The sequence below is a fragment of the Pan troglodytes genome, chromosome 2 (genome assembly GCF_028858775.2).
Source record: "Pan troglodytes isolate AG18354 chromosome 2, NHGRI_mPanTro3-v2.0_pri, whole genome shotgun sequence".
NCBI classification, from domain to species: domain Eukaryota; kingdom Metazoa; phylum Chordata; class Mammalia; order Primates; family Hominidae; genus Pan; species Pan troglodytes.
In genome coordinates, this window is record NC_086015.1 from 138186188 (window position 1) to 138205758 (window position 19571).

At 45.5% G+C, this 19571-nt stretch overlaps 1 protein-coding gene across 1 annotated transcript in view; it reads left to right on the forward strand.

Annotated features, from left to right (window-relative positions):
- Positions 1-19571, forward strand: part of EPHB1 (EPH receptor B1) — a 467125-nt gene that overhangs the window by 149657 nt on the left and 297897 nt on the right. The window contains exon 3 of the mRNA XM_001151617.7: positions 6267-6948. Coding sequence (XP_001151617.1) covers positions 6267-6948 — 682 coding nt within the window. The remainder of the gene's footprint in view (positions 1-6266; positions 6949-19571) is intronic.

A 19571-nucleotide genomic window follows, 5' to 3' on the forward strand; every position in this document is an offset into this window, starting at 1 on the left:
GACTTATGGATTCCCTTTATATATTAGGGGATATTAACACTTTATCTGTGGTAAGTAACAAATACTTTTTTTCTATCAGGTTTTCTTTTTTCCTCCCTTTTAAATTCGCTCATGGCTATTTCTGTCATGCCAATTTTTAAAATTGTATAGAGATGAATTTATCAATATGTTTATTTATGGCTTCTGAGTTTCATATCACAATTAGTATACAAAAATTTTCTCCATGGTTTCTTTTAGTATCTTTGTAGTTTCATTTTTAATGTTTAAATCTTGGGTTCACCAGAAATTTATTCTGGAGTAAGGTATAAGTATTGAACAAAAGTTATGTTTTTTTTTTTTTTTCCAGATGGGCACCTAGTTATCACTACAATTTTTTAAATGATTTACCTTCTTCATATTGATTTCAGTTTTGGCCCACACTTGAAGTATTGGGAGAAGCTACTGAATTGATTTCTAAAAGATTTCACCAGTTTATACTTCCATCAATAGGCTTGGGCAGTGCTCTTTTTCCCACTTTCTTACCAAGACTTGACATTTTATCTTTTTAATTTTCTGCAAATCTGATAAGCAAATCATGGTGTTTTGCTGTTGTTTTAATGGGAGGAGATAATTACAGGAAGGAATACAAGAAGCAATATGTCAAATGCCTAGAAGTGGAGGCTAAGAAGCAGCCATTGAATGGAAGATCTTTAGGAAACTGACTTTCGGGCAGGCAGTGAGAACACATTGCCAGAACTAGAACCAGCACAGGCTTTGGGTAAAAGAAATTTGGCCCTGAATAGGAAATTGGGCATCTACAGTGTAGTGCATGCAAGACTGGTAAAATTCCCCCTTTTTTAAGAAAAGAGAGAGGGAAGAGGTGAGGAATCATCATTCCTAAGGATCTGGGAAGCCCAAAGCCTTGTTGGCGAGGCAGGACTGATACCTGAAAGAGTGTTCAGGGGACACATGGCCCCTTGAGTCTGTGGCTCAGTGAAGGTCTAGGGATTCTCCCCTAAAGCATCGTTCCAGTTTTTGCTGGTCTGTTCCAACCTACCATCTCTTGCCTGGGCACCCACAATGAACTCCAGTTGTCCTGCCCATACACTCAGGCTGCTCTCGAAACCTGTCTCTGTAGTGCGTCAGAGAGAGCTTTTAAAAGCTCGGCTCTGATCGCCTGTGTTTTTTTCTCCCTAACTCACCAGCGACTTCTAGTTACACTCAGGATGAAATTCAAAATTCTCGACTGGATTCGTCTTCCTCTCAGTCCTGTTCCTGCCACCCCCAGCTTCTTATGGCTGTCTGTCACACAGCCTTCATTCCTCAATGGCACCAGGCCACTTTTCCTATCATGAGGCCTTTGTACCTGCCTTTGTTTGGCCCAGAGGCTCTGCTCCTATTCTGCTCCCAGAAGGTGCATACTTCTCCTGGCTTACTTCTATCTACCTGTCCCCTCTCAGCTTGGAGGGTGATATTCTTTGGATGTTTGTCCCCTCCCAATCTCATATTAAAGCATGCTCTCCAATGTTGGAGGTGGCACCTAGCAGGAGGTGTTTGGGTCATGGCAGGGGATCCCTCATGAATGGCTTGATGGTCTCCTTATGGTAATGAGTGAGTCTCACTCTATTAGTTCACACAGGAGCTGGTGGTTTAAAAGAACCTGGCATCTCTCTTGCTCCCTTTCTCACCATGTGACATGCCTGCTCCTCCTTCACCTTCCTCCATGATTGGAAACTTCCTGAGGCCTCACCAGAAGTAGATTGTGGTGCCATGCTTCTTGTACAGGCTGCAGAACTATAAGCCAGATAAACCTCTTTTCTTTATAAATTACCCAGCCTCAGGTATTCCTTTATAGCAACACAAAATGGACTCATACAGAGGGTCTTTCCTGACAATCTTCATATATCCGTTGCACCCCCTTGCTTGGCTCCCTGTAATTTTCCCTCACAGCAGTTAACACAAATGTAATTATTTAGTTATTTTAGTAACCATTTTCTAATTTCTGTTTCTCTCACTAGATTATAAGCTTCATATTGTTATATCCCCAGTGGCTAATGGCGCCTGGCACAAACCTAACATTCAGTAGACATTTTTTTTTCATTGATGAATGAATGAGGTATAAATATAAAGCAATGAGACTGATTCCAAATATTGTAAATGAATTATATGTTTGTCTCTCTCTGTTGGGAATGCCATTCTACCCTCATCTTGATTAACCAACATCTCCTCTTTCTTCGAACCCCCCAGTTCTAATTACCACTTGCTGTGGAAAGTATATGTGCCTCCTGAAGCCCACTCTGATCACTTATTTCTTCAACCCCTACAGAGCTTTCACTGACAGAAGAATGAAAGAGGGAAAGAAATTAATGGGAAGCTCTATGATGGCCTTTTCCCAGCAACAGGGAGTTATTTTCCTTTCTCTCAATTTGCTTCTACTCTTTCCCTTTGAATATGCAGCTGAATTTCCTTTCATTTGCTTTGATCACTCCCTTAGGAGCTGTCATGGAATCAATTAGATCTGTAGAATTTTACAACTCAGGGTCACCCATTATGATTTCTCATTTTACAGATGAGAAAACTGAGGCCCAGAGAGGTTAATGTTTGAAACAATTACTTCTGCTGGGTCTTATAATACCAATCAGTGTCATTTTCTAAGATAAATTTTCTCAATATCTCAGCTCCCATAGGAGAGTAGAAATCCTCATGCTGCTTATTTTATTTTATTTTTTTGAGACAGAGTCTTGCTCTGTCACCCAGGCCGGAGTACAGTGGTGCGAGCATGGCTTACTGCAGCCCCTCCTGGGCTCAAGCAATCCGCCCACTTCAGCCTCCTGAATAGCTGGTTCTACAGGCACAAGCCACCAATCTTGGTTAATTTATTATTTTTATTTTTGTAGAGATGGGGTCTCTCTGTGTCACCCATTCTGGTCTTGAGTCCTGGGCTCAAGCCATCCTCCCACCTCATCCTTCCAAAGTGCTAGAATTATAGGCATAAGCCATTGCACCTGGCCTCATTTTGCTTATTTAAATACCTCCTGGTGGTGACTGTCTCAGTGCTAAGGTGAAGCCCACATCAGAGCTCCTTTAGTCTTGGGTGGGTCAAGAACTCTGGCTGTGACCAGATCCCCACTCTAAATGGGGTCACATGCTTCACCTGTACATTGACAGAGGGGCCCCATGTGTGTACTGAGACCCAGCTGGAATAATGGGTCATGAGACCTGTTGTGTTTCAACAATAGCAGAACTGAAAAAAAAAAAAAAATTTCCTTTCCTCAAGTCTTGTAGGGTCAACTGAGAAAATGCTGTTTTATAACAGCCATGGAAAGGGAGGGAGGTCTAAAAATTTGATCTGAAACGTTGTCAGTGACTTCTCCATGGCTGAAAAAAAAATAGGCAAGCAGAACGTAACTTCAATAAACACATTTGATAGAACAAAACACAGTGTTCAAGAAGGCAGAAAAAGTGGTTCTTTTACATCTAGAGAATCAATGAGGAATTAAGCAAAGTCCAGGTGAGGCTCGACAGTGTGAATTTATACTCCATGCAGGCCACAGAGGTGAGACATCTCTTCCGTGTTGGCCACATGGTGGGGCCTGGGCACAGGGATGTCCATGTGCTGGGCACAAGGCATGCTGTGAAGGAGCTGTGTGGACTGTGGATTCGCCACTCCAGCGATGTGCTGCAGCCCCCTCAGGGCTCACTGACTCCTGGGGGAGGTAGGTGCCCCAGGGCCAGTGTGCACAGGTTCTTACCTGTTGCGTGGAGGATGGACTAATATGCTATGATATGCTATCTAATTAAGTGAGGGGATTTTCCAGAGCTGGAGTAACTCAGGCAAAGAAGAACAAAAAGCCATCCTAGGTAGAAAGCACAGCATAAGAACAGACCTGGAACTGGGAGACAGAGTTGTGAGTTTGGGGATGTTAGTCCTTGGCATTTCAGAAAGTAGAGTGGAGCAGGGAAAGATGCTGGTGGGTCATGAATGGTGTGGTTGGAGGTCAAGTGCTCCAACTTGAAAGGTGGAGTGCTGGGTGATATTTGGCCTGGAGCTGAGACTATCCAGGATAGTGAATCATGATGGCCTGTGTGTCCCGGAACTGCTGCAAGGATACTGGCAGGAGCTGATCTGTTGGTGAAGGACTGGCAGGACTTCAAGTTGGTGAGGGAACTGGCACTCTAGGAGTCCTGGGAGTCTGGGGTCCAGGAGGACCCTGGATTGACTGCAGTTTAGATGCCTTGGTGGCAGAGGCCCAGACAGAAGGAGTGACCATGAGTGATGTCACTTTACAGACCTGGGCATGCAGGGCCAGCTCTCAATGTGCCCATTTCCCCACCTCTCCACACTATGCCTGTTTTTTGATTTCCTTCACTCAGGTTTAGAGGACAGCCTTGCTTCTATCCACTTGCCTCCACAGGGGGCTTTACTCCTTGCAAGGAGCAATTGCAGTATATTTTCCATGCACACATAATTGGCTTTTAGCTCTGTTAATGAAGAATTCTAGTCTATATATTTAAAGTCCACCACTGTAAATAATTAGCATAATATTCAAAGATACTGGTATGATTTGGTTACCTTGATCACCACTCCTAAATAGTCAAGGATCTTAATTCATTTTCACTTTAGGAAGTTTAATTTCTTTTCTCTATTTTTTTTTATTCTAGGCAAACAGAATATAAGTTTAAATTTATTCCTGGAAATATCCTCCGTTCTTGAGACCAGGATCTGGAGAGCTCCCAGCTGTGGGCAGCTTCTTCCTTAACTCCTTTTCTCCAAGCACAAGGAAGAAAGAATGACCCAGCAACTCTTCTTTGACCCCTGCCCTAGAGAGCTCAGTTAAGGGAACCATGCCTATAAAGACCCCTCCTGACTCCCCTCCAACCCTCATTGCCTGTTATTGAAATAATCTTCTAGAAGTTCTTAGGTGATTTTCTTTGACCATTCAAAGTATTTCTTACTAGCTTCTCTCATAATCTCTTTTAGCCATATAAGCATGGGTGAGTTGCATGATGTCTTTTCATCTGTAAATTGGGGATAATAATACCTAGTTCTGAAAGTTGCTGGGAATAGTGAAAGACATCACTTAATACATGTGTTGTTCTTCTCTTTTATTCCAATCTACAGGACTGCTATAAATGGGAGCTCACTTTTCTAATGTGAATCATGATTGTCTTTCCCTTAAGAAAGTTTCATTATTCACTAAAGTAACACCCTCCAGCATTTTCCTCCATCATAGCCTTGCTTGAAATTTGCACACAACAGAGCTTCATTTGCTTCATTAGGGGTTCTTCTTAGCAGCCTCCACTTTTACCAGTTTTATAGTCTAGGTCTTTGCATTAGTCCACTCTTGCATTGCTATAAAGAAACAACTGAGCTGAGTAATTTATAAAGAAAAGAGGTTTAACTTGTTCATAGTTCTGCAGGCTGAACATGAAGCATAGTACCAGCGTCTACTTCTGCTGAGGGCCTCAGGAAGCTTCCACTCATGGCAGGCCAGGGGAGCCAGCATGTCACATGGTGAGAGATGGAGCAAGAGAGAGAGAAGGGGGAGCTCCCAGATTCTTTTAAACAGTCAAATCTCACTCATCACCAAAGGGATGGTGCTAAACCGTTCATGAAGGATCTGCCCCCATAATCAAATCACCTCCCACCAGGCCCCACCTCCAACATTGGGAATCACATTTCAACATGAGATTTGGAAAGGAAAAACATCCAAACCATATCAGTCTTTCAAAGAGATTGATGTTATTGAAAAAAAGTTTATGAGAATCTAAGTTGGTTGAGAAACCCTGAAAAGCTTTAAATTCATGTGCTTTTCAGAGACATAAAGGAATTTCACCACAATAAAGAAATTAGGTTCAAAGATGGGGATTTCCAAGGTGTGGATGTCAAGTAATTGGACCCCCAATCCACAGATTGGCTTTTAGAGCAGGTACTGTGGAAGTGAGGAAGAAAGTCCCTGCCATCACATGGGCTGAAAGCTGCATGTTGTCCCCATGGATGTAATAAGCTAGTCACAGAATAAGCATTATGGGTTAGGCAAGGGACAGCTTTCTTGAATGAAGTGTGTTATATTTTGGGATGGGCTGCAAAAAAATCTGAAGTTTTCTTATAAGATCTTTAAAATCAAGTTGCGCTTAGATGTGTTCATTTCTCAAGTCAATCTGCTGGACTGGTGAGCTCTTAAGGCCCCTTAGCCCCAGGATTCTCCTCTGCTATGCCTATTTTTGTATTCTCACTCTCTATTTTGTGTTTTTGCATGTGTGTGCCTGTGGCCTGCTATGTACAGTGGGAAGAAGTCAGTGGCTACGATGAAAACCTGAACACCATCCGCACCTACCAGGTGTGCAATGTCTTCGAGCCCAACCAGAACAATTGGCTGCTCACCACCTTCATCAACCGGCGGGGGGCCCATCGCATCTACACAGAGATGCGCTTCACTGTGAGAGACTGCAGCAGCCTCCCTAATGTCCCAGGATCCTGCAAGGAGACCTTCAACTTGTATTACTATGAGACTGACTCTGTCATTGCCACCAAGAAGTCAGCCTTCTGGTCTGAGGCCCCCTACCTCAAAGTAGACACCATTGCTGCAGATGAGAGCTTCTCCCAGGTGGACTTTGGGGGAAGGCTGATGAAGGTAAACACAGAAGTCAGGAGCTTTGGGCCTCTTACTCGGAATGGTTTTTACCTCGCTTTTCAGGATTATGGAGCCTGTATGTCTCTTCTTTCTGTCCGTGTCTTCTTCAAAAAGTGTCCCAGCATTGTGCAAAATTTTGCAGTGTTTCCAGAGACTATGACAGGGGCAGAGAGCACATCTCTGGTGATTGCTCGGGGCACATGCATCCCCAACGCAGAGGAAGTGGACGTGCCCATCAAACTCTACTGCAACGGGGATGGGGAATGGATGGTGCCTATTGGGCGATGCACCTGCAAGCCTGGCTATGAGCCTGAGAACAGCGTGGCATGCAAGGGTAAGCTTTGGAGGCTCTGCTTCCTGCCCATATATGGCAGGGCCAGATCTGCAAGGTTTCCCCACCAATAATTCTGGGTCATACAGTAACAGAAAATAGTCTAATGGCTTATTATAAAGCTCTGAGGACTCCCATTCCTAGTGCTAGGCCTGATGATTTTCCAATCATGTCCAACCAGATTGTCCATATTTACTATTCATGGTGAGAGAAAGAGATGGGGAGAGTTTCAAACAGTGGAAAATAACTTAATAACCAGTCCATAATATTTAGTGTTGAAGTGTTGAATTAATCTCTCTCTCTTCACACACACACACACACACACACACACACACACACACCCCTTTATCCTGCATCCAGCCCTAAGCTCTGGGTCTGGAGACTTTGGAATTTGGGTTGCCATGGACAATTCACTGAAGGGTAATTGAGAAGGGACTGAATTTGGAAAATATTTTAGTTCATTTCAGTCCAGCTCCCACAGCACTCAACTTGGTACTGAACCCGTGTAGCTCATTAACTCAAAGCCCTCTGGCTTGGCTGTCTTTCTCTAGGGGCTGATTGCCAGGCCCTGGAAGGAGATGAAACTATTGGAATGGGAGTGGGACTGTATCATGTATTGTATTAACTTTTGCTTCTAAATGACACAGAGTGGTGCAAACTTTGCAGTTTGAAAATGTCAGGATACTGTGTGCTCATATTAGCCATCACTAGCACTAGCCCTAGAAAGCCCATATTCAACATGTGGCAATAAATGTGCTGAACTGGCTGCAGGCTCAGTCTGCTCTGGGAGTGAATAGAAGGATCTGGAGGCCCCTCAGCTTATGCATTGTCTAAGTGCATGGAAGCTGAACGTGGGGGAATCCAGGGTTGGGGAAGAGAAGACTGCTTTCCCTTATTAAATTTTGCTTGGAGCCTTCAAAGGTCCTGATTCTTTTACAAGGAAGCCTTCCTATATGGACCTCAGAAATGACCACCTTAACCTTAATGTACCCCTAGGGTTACCCTTAGTCCTTTGGGTCTTGGGGGCTGTATCATCAACTTATTCTCCATTGTGAGCCTCCTGCCAGCTTCCCTCTCTGATGTCACCCCCACCCTGCCTGAGCACCAGACCAGCCTATGCCAGTTTACTTCCCCACTTACCTTGCTCCCCAGACACCTGCAGCTGAAGTGCCAAGCAAGCTTGTTAGTGCCATCAGCTCTGCAATCCTTTGGACTCAGCTAATTGCCTGGGCCAGAGCACTCACTCAGCCTTCCTGAGGCCTGCTGAGAACAGGGAGCTGCGCCTTTGTGTCTTTATTGGATTTCTTGGTCCTGGTACCCATGACGGATTGTGTGGAAACAGAGGAGAGAGAGTGCCAGATCTTAGATCCACTGATGAATCAACGTCAACAGTTTTAAAACCATCCCAGCCTGGTCCCACAGTCCTCCTCTTTGTCCCATTGGTTGGGATGGGTCACTATCTTTGCCATTTGGCAGGGTCTAAGTGGGGACCAAGGCACCAGGCTGAGTTCTTAAAGGCACAGGTGCAGCAGCTTCCCGGCATGCTTGCAGCAGTGCATGGTGGGTGATTTCTTTGGTTTTCAGAGGGCTGCCACACCACACTTGCTGGCTGGGGCACTCTCATTTTTCTCATTATATCCTGAGCAGAATGGCAGGAACCAGAGCAAGCATTGATTGGTTCTGATTTAATTGGGTCTCTGGGAACAGGCTTTCATTTCTTTGGGCTAACTGGAACTTTTCTTTTTTAGAGGGTTCTGCTGTCCGTGTAGCTTGTCAGTTACCTCCTGTGGCTGTCCTGAGAGGGCCTGTGAGGACAAATATGTAAATCCAAATTGTTTCTTTCCATTTCTCCTTCCCAGTCTCAATCCCCTCCTGAGTTTTGTTGGACATTTCTAATCTCGAGCTATTGTGAACATGGCTTGACTTTACAAACTACTTATTGCAAACTCATTGGAGGGTAAAGGAAATGGGGAACCCATGGCACCATCACTTTGCCACTTCAGAGGCATGGGAAGCCACATTTTGGTAATATTTCTGAGAGTGGAGAGTGGCATCTTGGGTCTTGTGGCCCAGCATCCTGGCTGAGCTCTGTGCCCTGAAAGGGAAGAGAAGGGCCCCTTGCCCTTGTCTCAAGAACTTTCAGCTGAATCCCCTGAAATCTTTGCCCTTAACTCTGCAGGTAACTGGACTCTGATGGCTGGCAAGGGGACCTTTGAGCAAAAGTGGTGATCTTGGGAAGACTCTGCACTCTTTGGTGAGGGGTGGGAAGTGCATTTGGAAGTACTTGTTACTGGTCTCCATGGTGTGTCTTCAGGGAAAGGCTTTCCACTCATTTTTGGTGCTCATGGAGTGCTGCCAGATGGACATGGTGGCCATTCACAATGGTTTTGGTGTAGCCCACTTAGCACAATCATCATGAGGGCAGAAGCAGGGAGAATGGTGGATAACAGAGAATTGCAGGTGAGACACAGTGAGCCTTCAACAACTAACTCTCTCCCAACACAGCCCTGAGAATTGATGTCCTCTGAGCCTGGCTGGGTCAAATGCTGATGGCTCTATGATTCATACAGTTGTGCTGATTTGATACATCTTTTCTGCATATGTGAAACTGGGACTTTGTAGGGTGGCAGAAAGAATAATCTCTCCGCTTCTGGTTCCATGCTATTTTTCCTGCATGGAAACAGAACAGACTTTCATTATGGCCAGGGAACTGTATTTTCTTGGCTTTCACTTTGCTTCTGCGAAACCGTCTCCTGTCAAAGTCATGGTGACCAGTCGCTTAGCTGTGCAGAGGCACCTGGAGACCAATTAGACAGCACAGCCAGCAAAGAGTGGTCCTGGCCTAGAGCTGTTTCTGTTGTGAAGAGCGTGGGTGGTGAGAAGAGAACAGGTGAGAGGGGAGTAGAGGAAGCTATGGGGAGAACTTGTGCATTAGGATGTGTGGCAAGCGGCTCATGCATTTTCTAGCGGGCTCCTTGGCCTAAGGCCTGTTCCTGACATCCTTTCTGTACACACAGGCTGGTCCCATCAGGCAGAGTCACATTGGCCTGCTGACCTCATCTCACTAGTGACTCTGACCTCATCATGCATTTGTCTTTATAAAATTGTTAATTACTAGGAAAATGCCCCATCTACCCCAATTTCAAGTTATGCTCATAGTGTAGAGGATTAATGAGAAATCATAGCTTTGTCTTCCCTTCTCCCCTCTTCCCTGCTGAGGTTGGTGGCTAAGTCTATTCTCTGTGTAGGTCCCATGCAGCCTGGCTCTTCCTGTGCCAGGGAGGCTGAGCTGGCTCTCAGCAGACTCTCTCTCTCTCTCTACTGTGTAGCCTAAAATATTGCTTTAGCTGAAGTTGGACTGCAGGGAGGAAGGGGAGGAGACTGGGGCTGTTAGAAGGAACCTGGCAGGGGCAGGCTCCTTATCTATGTGCTAGAAGCTCGAGGGCTGCAGTATCCCATAAGGGTGACCATGGAGGTGTCTCAGAAATAGGCAGGGAAGATATGACTGTCATATCTTCTGTGACAACCCCTGAGTGGCCAGATCTTAGCTGGAGCACTATGCATATGTGGATCTGTTCTTCCCCTGAGTGCTGCCTAAGGGCTTGGCTTTCCCTCCCAGGACATAGTCCTTGGAGTTTCCAGACGAAGCTGCTTCATTAGGCTGCCTCTTTAGCCACACTGGGGACTCAGAAAATGACAATGCTATGCATAATTCTCCCTGCCATCCTCTCTTGCCTCTGCCCCTGCCCCAGGATGACCTTAGCTTGCTATTACAGAGGGCACGTGCCAACTTATGGTGCCTAGGCCTTCATTGTCTGGGGCTGTCATGCACAGGAGGTGCAGGTGGATGAAAGAGGAAGGGGGTATGCTTGGGTGCAAGAGACCTAACCTAAAGATAGGGGCTGGTTTTAGTCTTGGCTCTGCTGCAAACTTGCTACGTGGTTTTAGGTAAGTCCCTTTCCATTGACAGTCATATCTTCTCTGCCTACTTCTCAAAGTGTGTGAAAATGGATATGAGAATATTTTCTAAGCCATACCATGCTACATATTGCTAGGTGTCATTGTCCTTAAGCTCTGAATCACCCTTATTAAGAAAATAAGATTCTGGAATGAAGATGGCATGGGACTCCCCCATCCAGAGACACAGGTCAGCAGGAATCCTGAATTCCCAGTCATCACCTTCCTGCATCTGCCCAGGCCCAGCTCCATGACCACCAAGCAGTGACAAGTGAAAACAGCAAAGAGGAATAAGCCACTGTTCCTCAACTGATCAAAGGGCAAGTTAACACATGTTTGAATGTTATGGCTCACATGGCCTGCCTTAAGCCAGGTGGTCTAGGCAGGTGGTCTTTGTGAAATGAAGGACCAAGTGGAGAGAGAAGACTCTGCTAGCCCAAGAGAGCCATGGTCTTCAGAACCAGCAATTTTTGACCCCAGGGAAGGCATGAGAGCCCTCAGAAAGGTTTTACAAAGTGACATCCCCAGTTGCCTCCTTCTGAGATGGTGATAAGTCTTGTATATGGCCCAAACATGGGGATTTTAAAAAATCCAAGAACCCCAGCTCTAAGCAGCAGACCAGGACCATCTATGTGACTGGTGTCCAGAAGAAAGGGACCCCAGGGTAGGTCACTGAAGATATTATAGGGTTACTGGGATTTGTAGACAGGATGAACCTGGGTGCCTGAGGGGATGAAGAAGGAGTCTGGGAGAGGGGACTGCAGGAGCAGGCTGGCAGCTGGGTAGACCAAGAACAAAGCCTACAGGCCACCAGGAGGAAGGTATCCGAGCATCACTACCCCTTGAATAAAGACTGGAGGCTGGGGAAAGCCATACAGGGCAGCCCTGAACAACCCAGAGTATCAACATGATGGCACAGCTGATAAAGCCCGAAAAGGGCTCTTGGCAGGGAAAAGAGGGGCAGAAGCTGAAGACTGACTGTCTGGGTGTTACAGAAACAAACATCCCTGCAGCTAGCCAGCACCAGCTGGGTCCCTAGGTACTGTCTTAAGAATGCCAGGGGTACCACTACTGGTCCCAGCAGCATGATCAAACCTGCAGGACTCCTATTTTCTGCTCAGGCCTACAAATTGGGGCTGGGAATGAGGATGCATGACTTTAACTGGGAATCTGTGTAGGTTTTCCAGAAGGCTCTCAGATCACCTATGACCATTCTAACTCTGGACATTGGCAGGGCCTTTACAACTCTAACAGAAGAACAGAACAGCTCTCGATGTGCCTGTCTTCCCATTTGGTGTCTCTCTGCAAGTTATGGCTGGTGATCCCACCAGCACTGCCTTAGGCTCTCCTCTTGTCAGACGCTTGCTGTCCTCTCCTTCCTGGCTGCTTCTTCATTCCTCCGCCCTCTCCAAGTGGGGACTTTTTTCTTTAGTAAAGAAAACCTACATGTAAATTCCTTCATGCCTGGAAACCCAAGGGACATTTTGAACCTTTCAACAGTTTCTGCACCTTTGTCAGCTTGAGCAGCTGAGATGAGCCACTTTATAAGCCTGGGGGAGTTGAGATGAAAAATTTGCAGGATTTGAAAGTGGAAAAAATACGTCTAATTTAGCTCTTCTTGGAAAAAGAGGTTTTCGGGGCCTGCTTCCGTCTCCCTTAGGGTTGCTTGTCCCAGCTCTGGGTTCCCCCTGCCTCCTCATCCTGAGCTACTGAAAGAGAAGGTGAGGAACACAAGGGATTGTGTGTGTGTGTGTGAGAGAGTGTGTGTGTGAGGCCTCAGTGCTGGAAGCCACATTCAAGGGCACCAAGGAGCCCTCTCTGCTCTCTCAGTCCCATCAGCTATTGGCTGGTGAGAGGGAAACCACAGCCCAGATAGCCTCCTCTCAAGCTCCAGGGAGACCGGCTGTGTTCAGGGCCAGGGGAGGCCAGGGTCATTAACACCGCAGCCCTGTAACATGAGCTTCATAATAGGATTTCCCAACAGGCTACTTCATTTAGAAACCTCTCGGGCCTCCTCTGCTCCCCATGGCGGCCCTACCCAGCGACCCCCAGAGAGGAATCAGATGTAATTGGCTGTCTGTAATTGACTGTGACACCGGCATGAGCAACAGCACAGGGAGCTGGAAGGATGCCCCTCTGCAGCATGGACTCCAGGATGCTGGGCTCTGGAGGCGGCAGACGATGGCAAGCGGGAGTTCTGGGTTCCAAACCCCCTTGTGCTCTGCATAATGATCCTTTCTGCCTTTGAGACACAGGACTAGAAGCACCCAAATTCCACTAGTGTTGAGCAAATAATCCTGAGTCTTCCAGGCCAATGTTAGAGCTACTGATCATGATTTGGCAGCGTCCCATGCATGAGAGCTGCCCTAGGTGGATTTTGTTTGAACTTGGTCATCCATGACTTAATATATATGTATTATCAAAGATGATGACAGAGACATCATATGGTTATTACTGAGGTGGGGTGGGTAGTGGGAACATCACCACGTCAGGAGTCCAATAGGGGCCCTAATGCCATCGTTTTCTTCACCAACGTCTTCCCATGAAGACCTCTGGGGTCTGAAACTGCTGGAGTGAGTGGTATGGGGATGCTGAGAGACTGCCTCATTTATCCAGAGAGAGGTCTGCCAGGAGCATTTCTGGGCACCAGTCTAGAGAGCCATGGCTAGTTAATGTTAGCACTGGGATTAGAACTCAGGTCTAGGGAGGCCACTATCTGCCTCCACTTCTGAGACTGGCTTTTGCTAAAAATAACCATCCTTTAAAGCACACCATGTGTTTTCAGGAATATCGAACTTCTGTCAACTGTCTCTCACAAATGACCCTCTCTCTTGTGTTTTTATACCTTATTTCTTCTTGGGGTTCTGGTGGCTCTGTGGTTACATATTTCTGCACTGTCCCTCTGCACAGGACTCCATGTCCACTATCACCACCTCCTTTTTAATCCCTCTAGGGGCAGCTCCATCTCTCCAGAGAGCTCTGACATGTTAAGCTGCTTATGAACCAGCAGATAATACACAGCCCCTCAGAGGGCAATCTGAGGCTCACCAGGGAAGAAAAGGCTCTGAGGCTTTGTGCTTACAGGAAAGGGCAGAGGGAAGGAAGGGAGCTGTGGACTGGGGGATTGTGTTTCTCTTATTTGTATCAAGGACCCTGCATGGGCCTGTGAGGGCTGTATCCCAGCTCAGTCAGGGCTGTTGTCAGACTTATCCTTTGCTTTTGATCCCCATCTCTTGCTGTGGCTGGACAGTCCCTTTCTGCAGAATTTGAGCACAAACATCTGCACCTTTTTTTTTTTTTTTTTTTTTTTTTTTTTTTTTTTTTTTTTTTGCATGGACGGAGACTCACCACTTTTCAGTTTGAAAGATGGAGATGAAAAATTATACTGAATCCAAGCCTGCCTGCAGTGGAGTCTTTTGGTTCTGGGCCCTTAGGAGCCCTGGGAGATCTGAGTTCTGTTTCCACTGCTTTGGGCCATTGATGAGTTGAATTGATAGGGCCTTAAGACCTGGGTCTCAGGTCTCCCTCAGTGCAGTAGGGTGAAGAAGACTGGAAAGAGTGACTTTAGGGCTGTTGCAAATGGAGAAGGAATGCACCTCAAACACTGGCAAACCACCCAGGAACAAGCCTTATTTTGCCAACAGGGCTTTGACAGGCATGTTGAGAGAGGTGCAACCTTGCCTTTCCCTATAGGCTGTAAATGTTCAGGCTAAACAAAGAGCTTGAGTGCTAGTTACCTGGCAAGGCAGTTGAGCCCCCATTTTTGTTTCAAGGGCCTGTTAATAATACTGAGCAGGCAAAGTCTGGGGAGATGTGGTTTAGTCCAGAAGAGTATGGCTGGGTATGTTTTGGGTCCCAGAAGCTATCCATAAGACAGAGAGTATCTCATCTTCCTGTGTACCCACCTAGCCTGTTGCAGGATGAGTCTGTGAAGCTGCAAGTGTGTTCGACTCATCCTCTTGTGTATGTATGACCAGGGAGGTCAGGAAGAAATGAGCTTAGCTACAATAGGCCCCTGGAGAGGCTGGTGAGAAGGAGGCGTTGTTGAGAGCCTCAGGAAGCCTCTTGAAATCACTGGGCATAAATTTGGGCCAGCAAGGCCAAACCCAGCCCTAATGAATCTTTTCATTGAGGATAGGACCTAGTTCATTAGAAAGGCTGCAGAAGGAAACAGGCATTTTGGTTTCTGGCTTTTCCCTGGCCTCTGTCTGGAGTAGCCTACTCAGCTTCAGGGTCTCTACATCAGCACACATTCCTGGTCAGAGCTGGAGTCACTGGGTCTTAGGGTATGGTCCTTGGGGGCCCACTCTGATCATTTCTTTGCAGGCCTCAGCAGTTCTGGCCTTCTCCTTCCTCATTCAAATTGGATTCCACTCTTTAGGTCATGCGGGTTGGATGGTCCCATGTCTTTTCTTTCTTCAGCTACTTATTGGGCACCAACTGGTACTGGGCCCTGTATGCTTATATATGAGATTCAGCATTTTTCTTCCAGGAATGTGCTGCATTCTTAGCTCTTAGAAAGTGTTCACAATGTCCAGAGGATGCTGGGGCTGCAAGTGGTGCTGTTGCTCTGGAGAACCTGATGAAGCATGGCCACATGCGGCTAGATAAAGCCTCGAAGGACAGCGAGTCAAGCACACCCCATGACCCCACTTTGCTCTTCCACAGTGGTCCTCAGCCTAATTTTAGACACTTCCAGGGATGGAACACCGTTACTTCCCAAGGAAGCCTGGTTAATTTCTGAACCTTTCTTCCTTGGGGTGGAACTTTTATACAAATCTCCACTCATGCAATTTACCTTTTTTTGTTGTTACTAAAAACATTTTGAACAGGTAATATATGTGAAAGGTCAGTTTCCCTCCACTCTGGTTGTCATCAGTCTCTCTCATTGTCAGTTTCTAATATTCTCTTGCAGAGAGTCGATGGATTTGTACACTTTTCCCCCTTGCATAGGGGCACACTACAGAGGACTTTGCACCTAGTTTCCCCACATCTCTTCTCAGTTAACACTGAAGTTTACCAGTAGTTTGGTTATATTACATATAGATCTGCCTCATTCTTTCCAATGAGTGTTATTATTTCATTGCATGGATATATTTTACTTAATTGGTCATTTATATACATTTAGATTGTTGTCTCTCTTTTGCTGTTTCTGAACAATGTTGCAACAGATATCCTTGTGCATCAGTCTTTGCACCTATATGTGAGTATATCTGTGAGAAAAATTAATTTATTTATTCAATGAATACTTATTGAGGATTTTCTATATGCCAAGCACTTTCCTAAGCACTAAGAATGCAGTAAATTCTCAGAAGTAAGATTGCTGAATAAGAATATATAAATTTTTTATTTTGGTAGATATTCCCAAATTGTCCTCCCCCAAAAGGCATTTTCTACCAATTTTTGTTCCCACCAGCAGTGTTTAAGAGTTCCTGTTCCCTATACCTTTGCCAAGATAATAAAATATCAATCATTTTTATCTTTGCCGATCTGAGAGGTGAAAAATGGCATCCCATTGTTGTTACCATTTGCATTTGACTTTGCAAAGTTCCATAAACTGCCCTGTTCAGGAACTGAGACTCAAGCATTCCAGTAGAATGCATTAAGTTGGGTGTGTTTGTGTGCTGCAGGTGGTTCGGGCATGGTCTGTCCTTCACTCTCTTCTGTCCCATTCCCTCCAACCCTGCATCATCCTCTGTATGTATACTCTTTGCCCATCTCTAGTATCAGGACATTTTGACACGTGCCTCCCACCGATTTTGGCACTTCCCAAGCTGTGGTAGGTGAAATGTCTGCAGATGGGACAGGACAAGTGCAGGTGCTTGACGCTGGAAGACCACCCCATTCTCACAGTCCAGTCTCAGGAAGGCCGAATCTGCCTGGTTTGCTAAGAAACACACTTTGCTTCTCCCATCTGTCTCCTCCTGCCCCTGGGCCTGTGTCAGGGCTTCCTGCCCTGCCGCATGCATCTCTCAGCTCTCACCCTTTGGCCCTTCACCCCACATCCTTTCCTTTAATTTTCCCAGCTTACCTCTGGGGCCTCTAGCCTCAGCTCACCATGTTGACACCTCCATAGCCCCGCCTTCCTAGATCGCCAGCCCTCTGCCCTCCCCTCCTCCTGCCCCCTCTTCATTTCTTCAGCCTTCACTAGACCTGCCACCCCTTCCCCAGCAGCCCCAAATCAGTCTCATCCCCTTCCCTGACCAGGTGTCTACCCTCTACTGGAGCATACACCTTCCACTCTGCTGAAGCCCAGGCCTTGTCTCTGCCAGGGGTGTTGGCTCAGCTCTGGGCTGTTGCTTGCTGCAGCTATGCATATGTCTGCTTGGTTTTTGTCCCCCTGCTCTGTGGCAACTCTTTCTATCTGGGGCCATGCACTCCCTACTTCTCTTACTTACCTCAGTTTCCCTTTCCCCTCCCTTCCCCTCCTCTCCCTTCTTATACCTTCTCTTGCTCCTTCCTTCCTTCCTTCTTCCTTCTTCTTCAGTACTTTTGTTTTAAAGTGAAAATATTCATGTTAAAAAGTGAGTTAATTTAAAGAAAAATAATGAATAATAATAATACATTTAAAACCTGCCACATATAAGTATGGCAAAAAGGAATAAAGATAATAGGCAAACAGCTGATATTTGAAAAGAATGCTGATGCTCTGTTTACCTGGGCTAGGAGAGCAGCTTATGCACTCTTCAGTGTAGCCCCACATTCCACTGCCACATCCTAGTGATGGTTGTATGATGGTTATAACCTGGGTATGGAGCACACTTCTGGATTGGCTTCCATCTTGTGTCGAAATGCTAATACAGTGTGGCTGTCATTTATAAAGCAGTGACGGTGTGCTAGATGCTCTGCCAAATTCTTTTTCTGCATTAACTCTTAAATCCTCACAGAGCTTTATGAGGTACATGTGATTATTAGCCTCATTTTTCCATTGAAGATACCGAGGCACAGAGAAGGTAAGTAATTTTCTCAAGATCATACAACACAGGACTCGGAGGTTCTGCTGGTAACCACTATTCTCTATGCCTCCCAAGCTAAAGAAGTGCCAAGATTTGTAATTTTTGATGGGAGTTGGCATCAGCATTCCATTTGGACTAAGATGTAAGCCTTCACTAACATGCACAAAGAAAAGTCATCAGAGTTTGATCTACATTTGGGGACTTCACGGATAGTGTTCATTTCCCATTGGTAAGGGATGAACCAGGAAGTTCATGGAGTGATCATATTCACCAGTGAGAGTGAACTGAAGTCACTGTCACTGCACCTGTCACCTGCGTCATCATGCCCAGCTCACATTCCTGTTCCTCTACTCCCTAAGCTCCTCAGGGGCAGTGGCCGTGCCTGATGCATCTCTGAATCCCTACTTGCTCTGTGCCATCTGTTAAATGAAAACAGAACAAAACACACTGAAAACAAAATTTGTGGAAGGAGAATATGAGCTGAGAAGGGAGAGTCTTTGCATTAGGATGTATAAGAAAATATCCCAGCAGCATTGAGTAGAGGGAGCTCCGAAGAAACTGGGGAGGAATCGGGCACGAGGCATGCACTTGTGGAAGTGATGATGGCAGAACCAGATGGAGGCAGTAACCAGTGATGGCAGAGGCCTTGTCTGTCTGTTGTTCAATATAGTGACACATTGTGCACAAACATACAGAACAAAAACAACAGAATGGTCGCAAGCCCATACGTTATGAAACTCACTAAAAGTTGGTGATAATGTCTCAGTTTGACAGAGGACATAAGGTCAGTGCAACGTGTGTATTTCAAGTGGGAAATGACAATCTGCTCTTTGCACAAGATGAATAGAGCTTCTCATTGAAATTGTATGGAATATGCAAGAACTCTGCCAAATCATGAACTTGGCAAAAATGTGCCTGTTCTGGGAATTAGGCGATTTCAGGGCTTCCATTTGGTTTCTGGGTCTGTCAAACACATGCCCACATGGATCTGAATGTGGAGGCCCTTGTGACTTCAGGCTTTGCTTTGCTTTTCTCACTGGCTCTGTTTGTCTTTTCCCTCTGCATCTTTGGTCAAATTTGTCTACTCTATTTTCTCTTCTTTTCCTCCATTTATTCCGTTCTCTTGTCTGTCTTCTCTCTAAACTTGTTTCAAAAAGAGGGAAAAGAAACATACATTTCATTGGTAGAATTTTAATGAGTGAATGGCTATTTCCATTCATTGTTTTTATTTTGTCTCTAGGAGTCTGTCTTGATGCAAATTGCAATTTTTAAAAATGAACTCTTTTAATAGTAAAATACAGGAAATCAATGATTATCATTGAATCAATAGCAAATATTACAAATGATTTTGTCATCAAAATGATTAATAATCACACATTTTGATAAAAGATCATTAATTAAAAAGAACAGTAGCTTTTAAAAATTTTAAACTGTCTTTGTAGGATGCCTTCCTTCTTCAGTCTCATTATTTTTCTGGAGCATTCTTTGCTTCCTTCACCTTCTTCAGCCCCATTCTTGATTACTCTTGGCTTATGAGAATTATTTCAAGCCTCCCTTTTCTTCTAACATATTTTGAATCTTTCATTCCAGATACTCATTAAGAACCAGTAGCCAAAGCTGTTCATTGGTGAATTTTACATACCTGATGAGAGTGACTGCTTCCACCTTGCAGGATGACATGCTCCTTCCCCTGCTCTACCTACCCTGCCTATC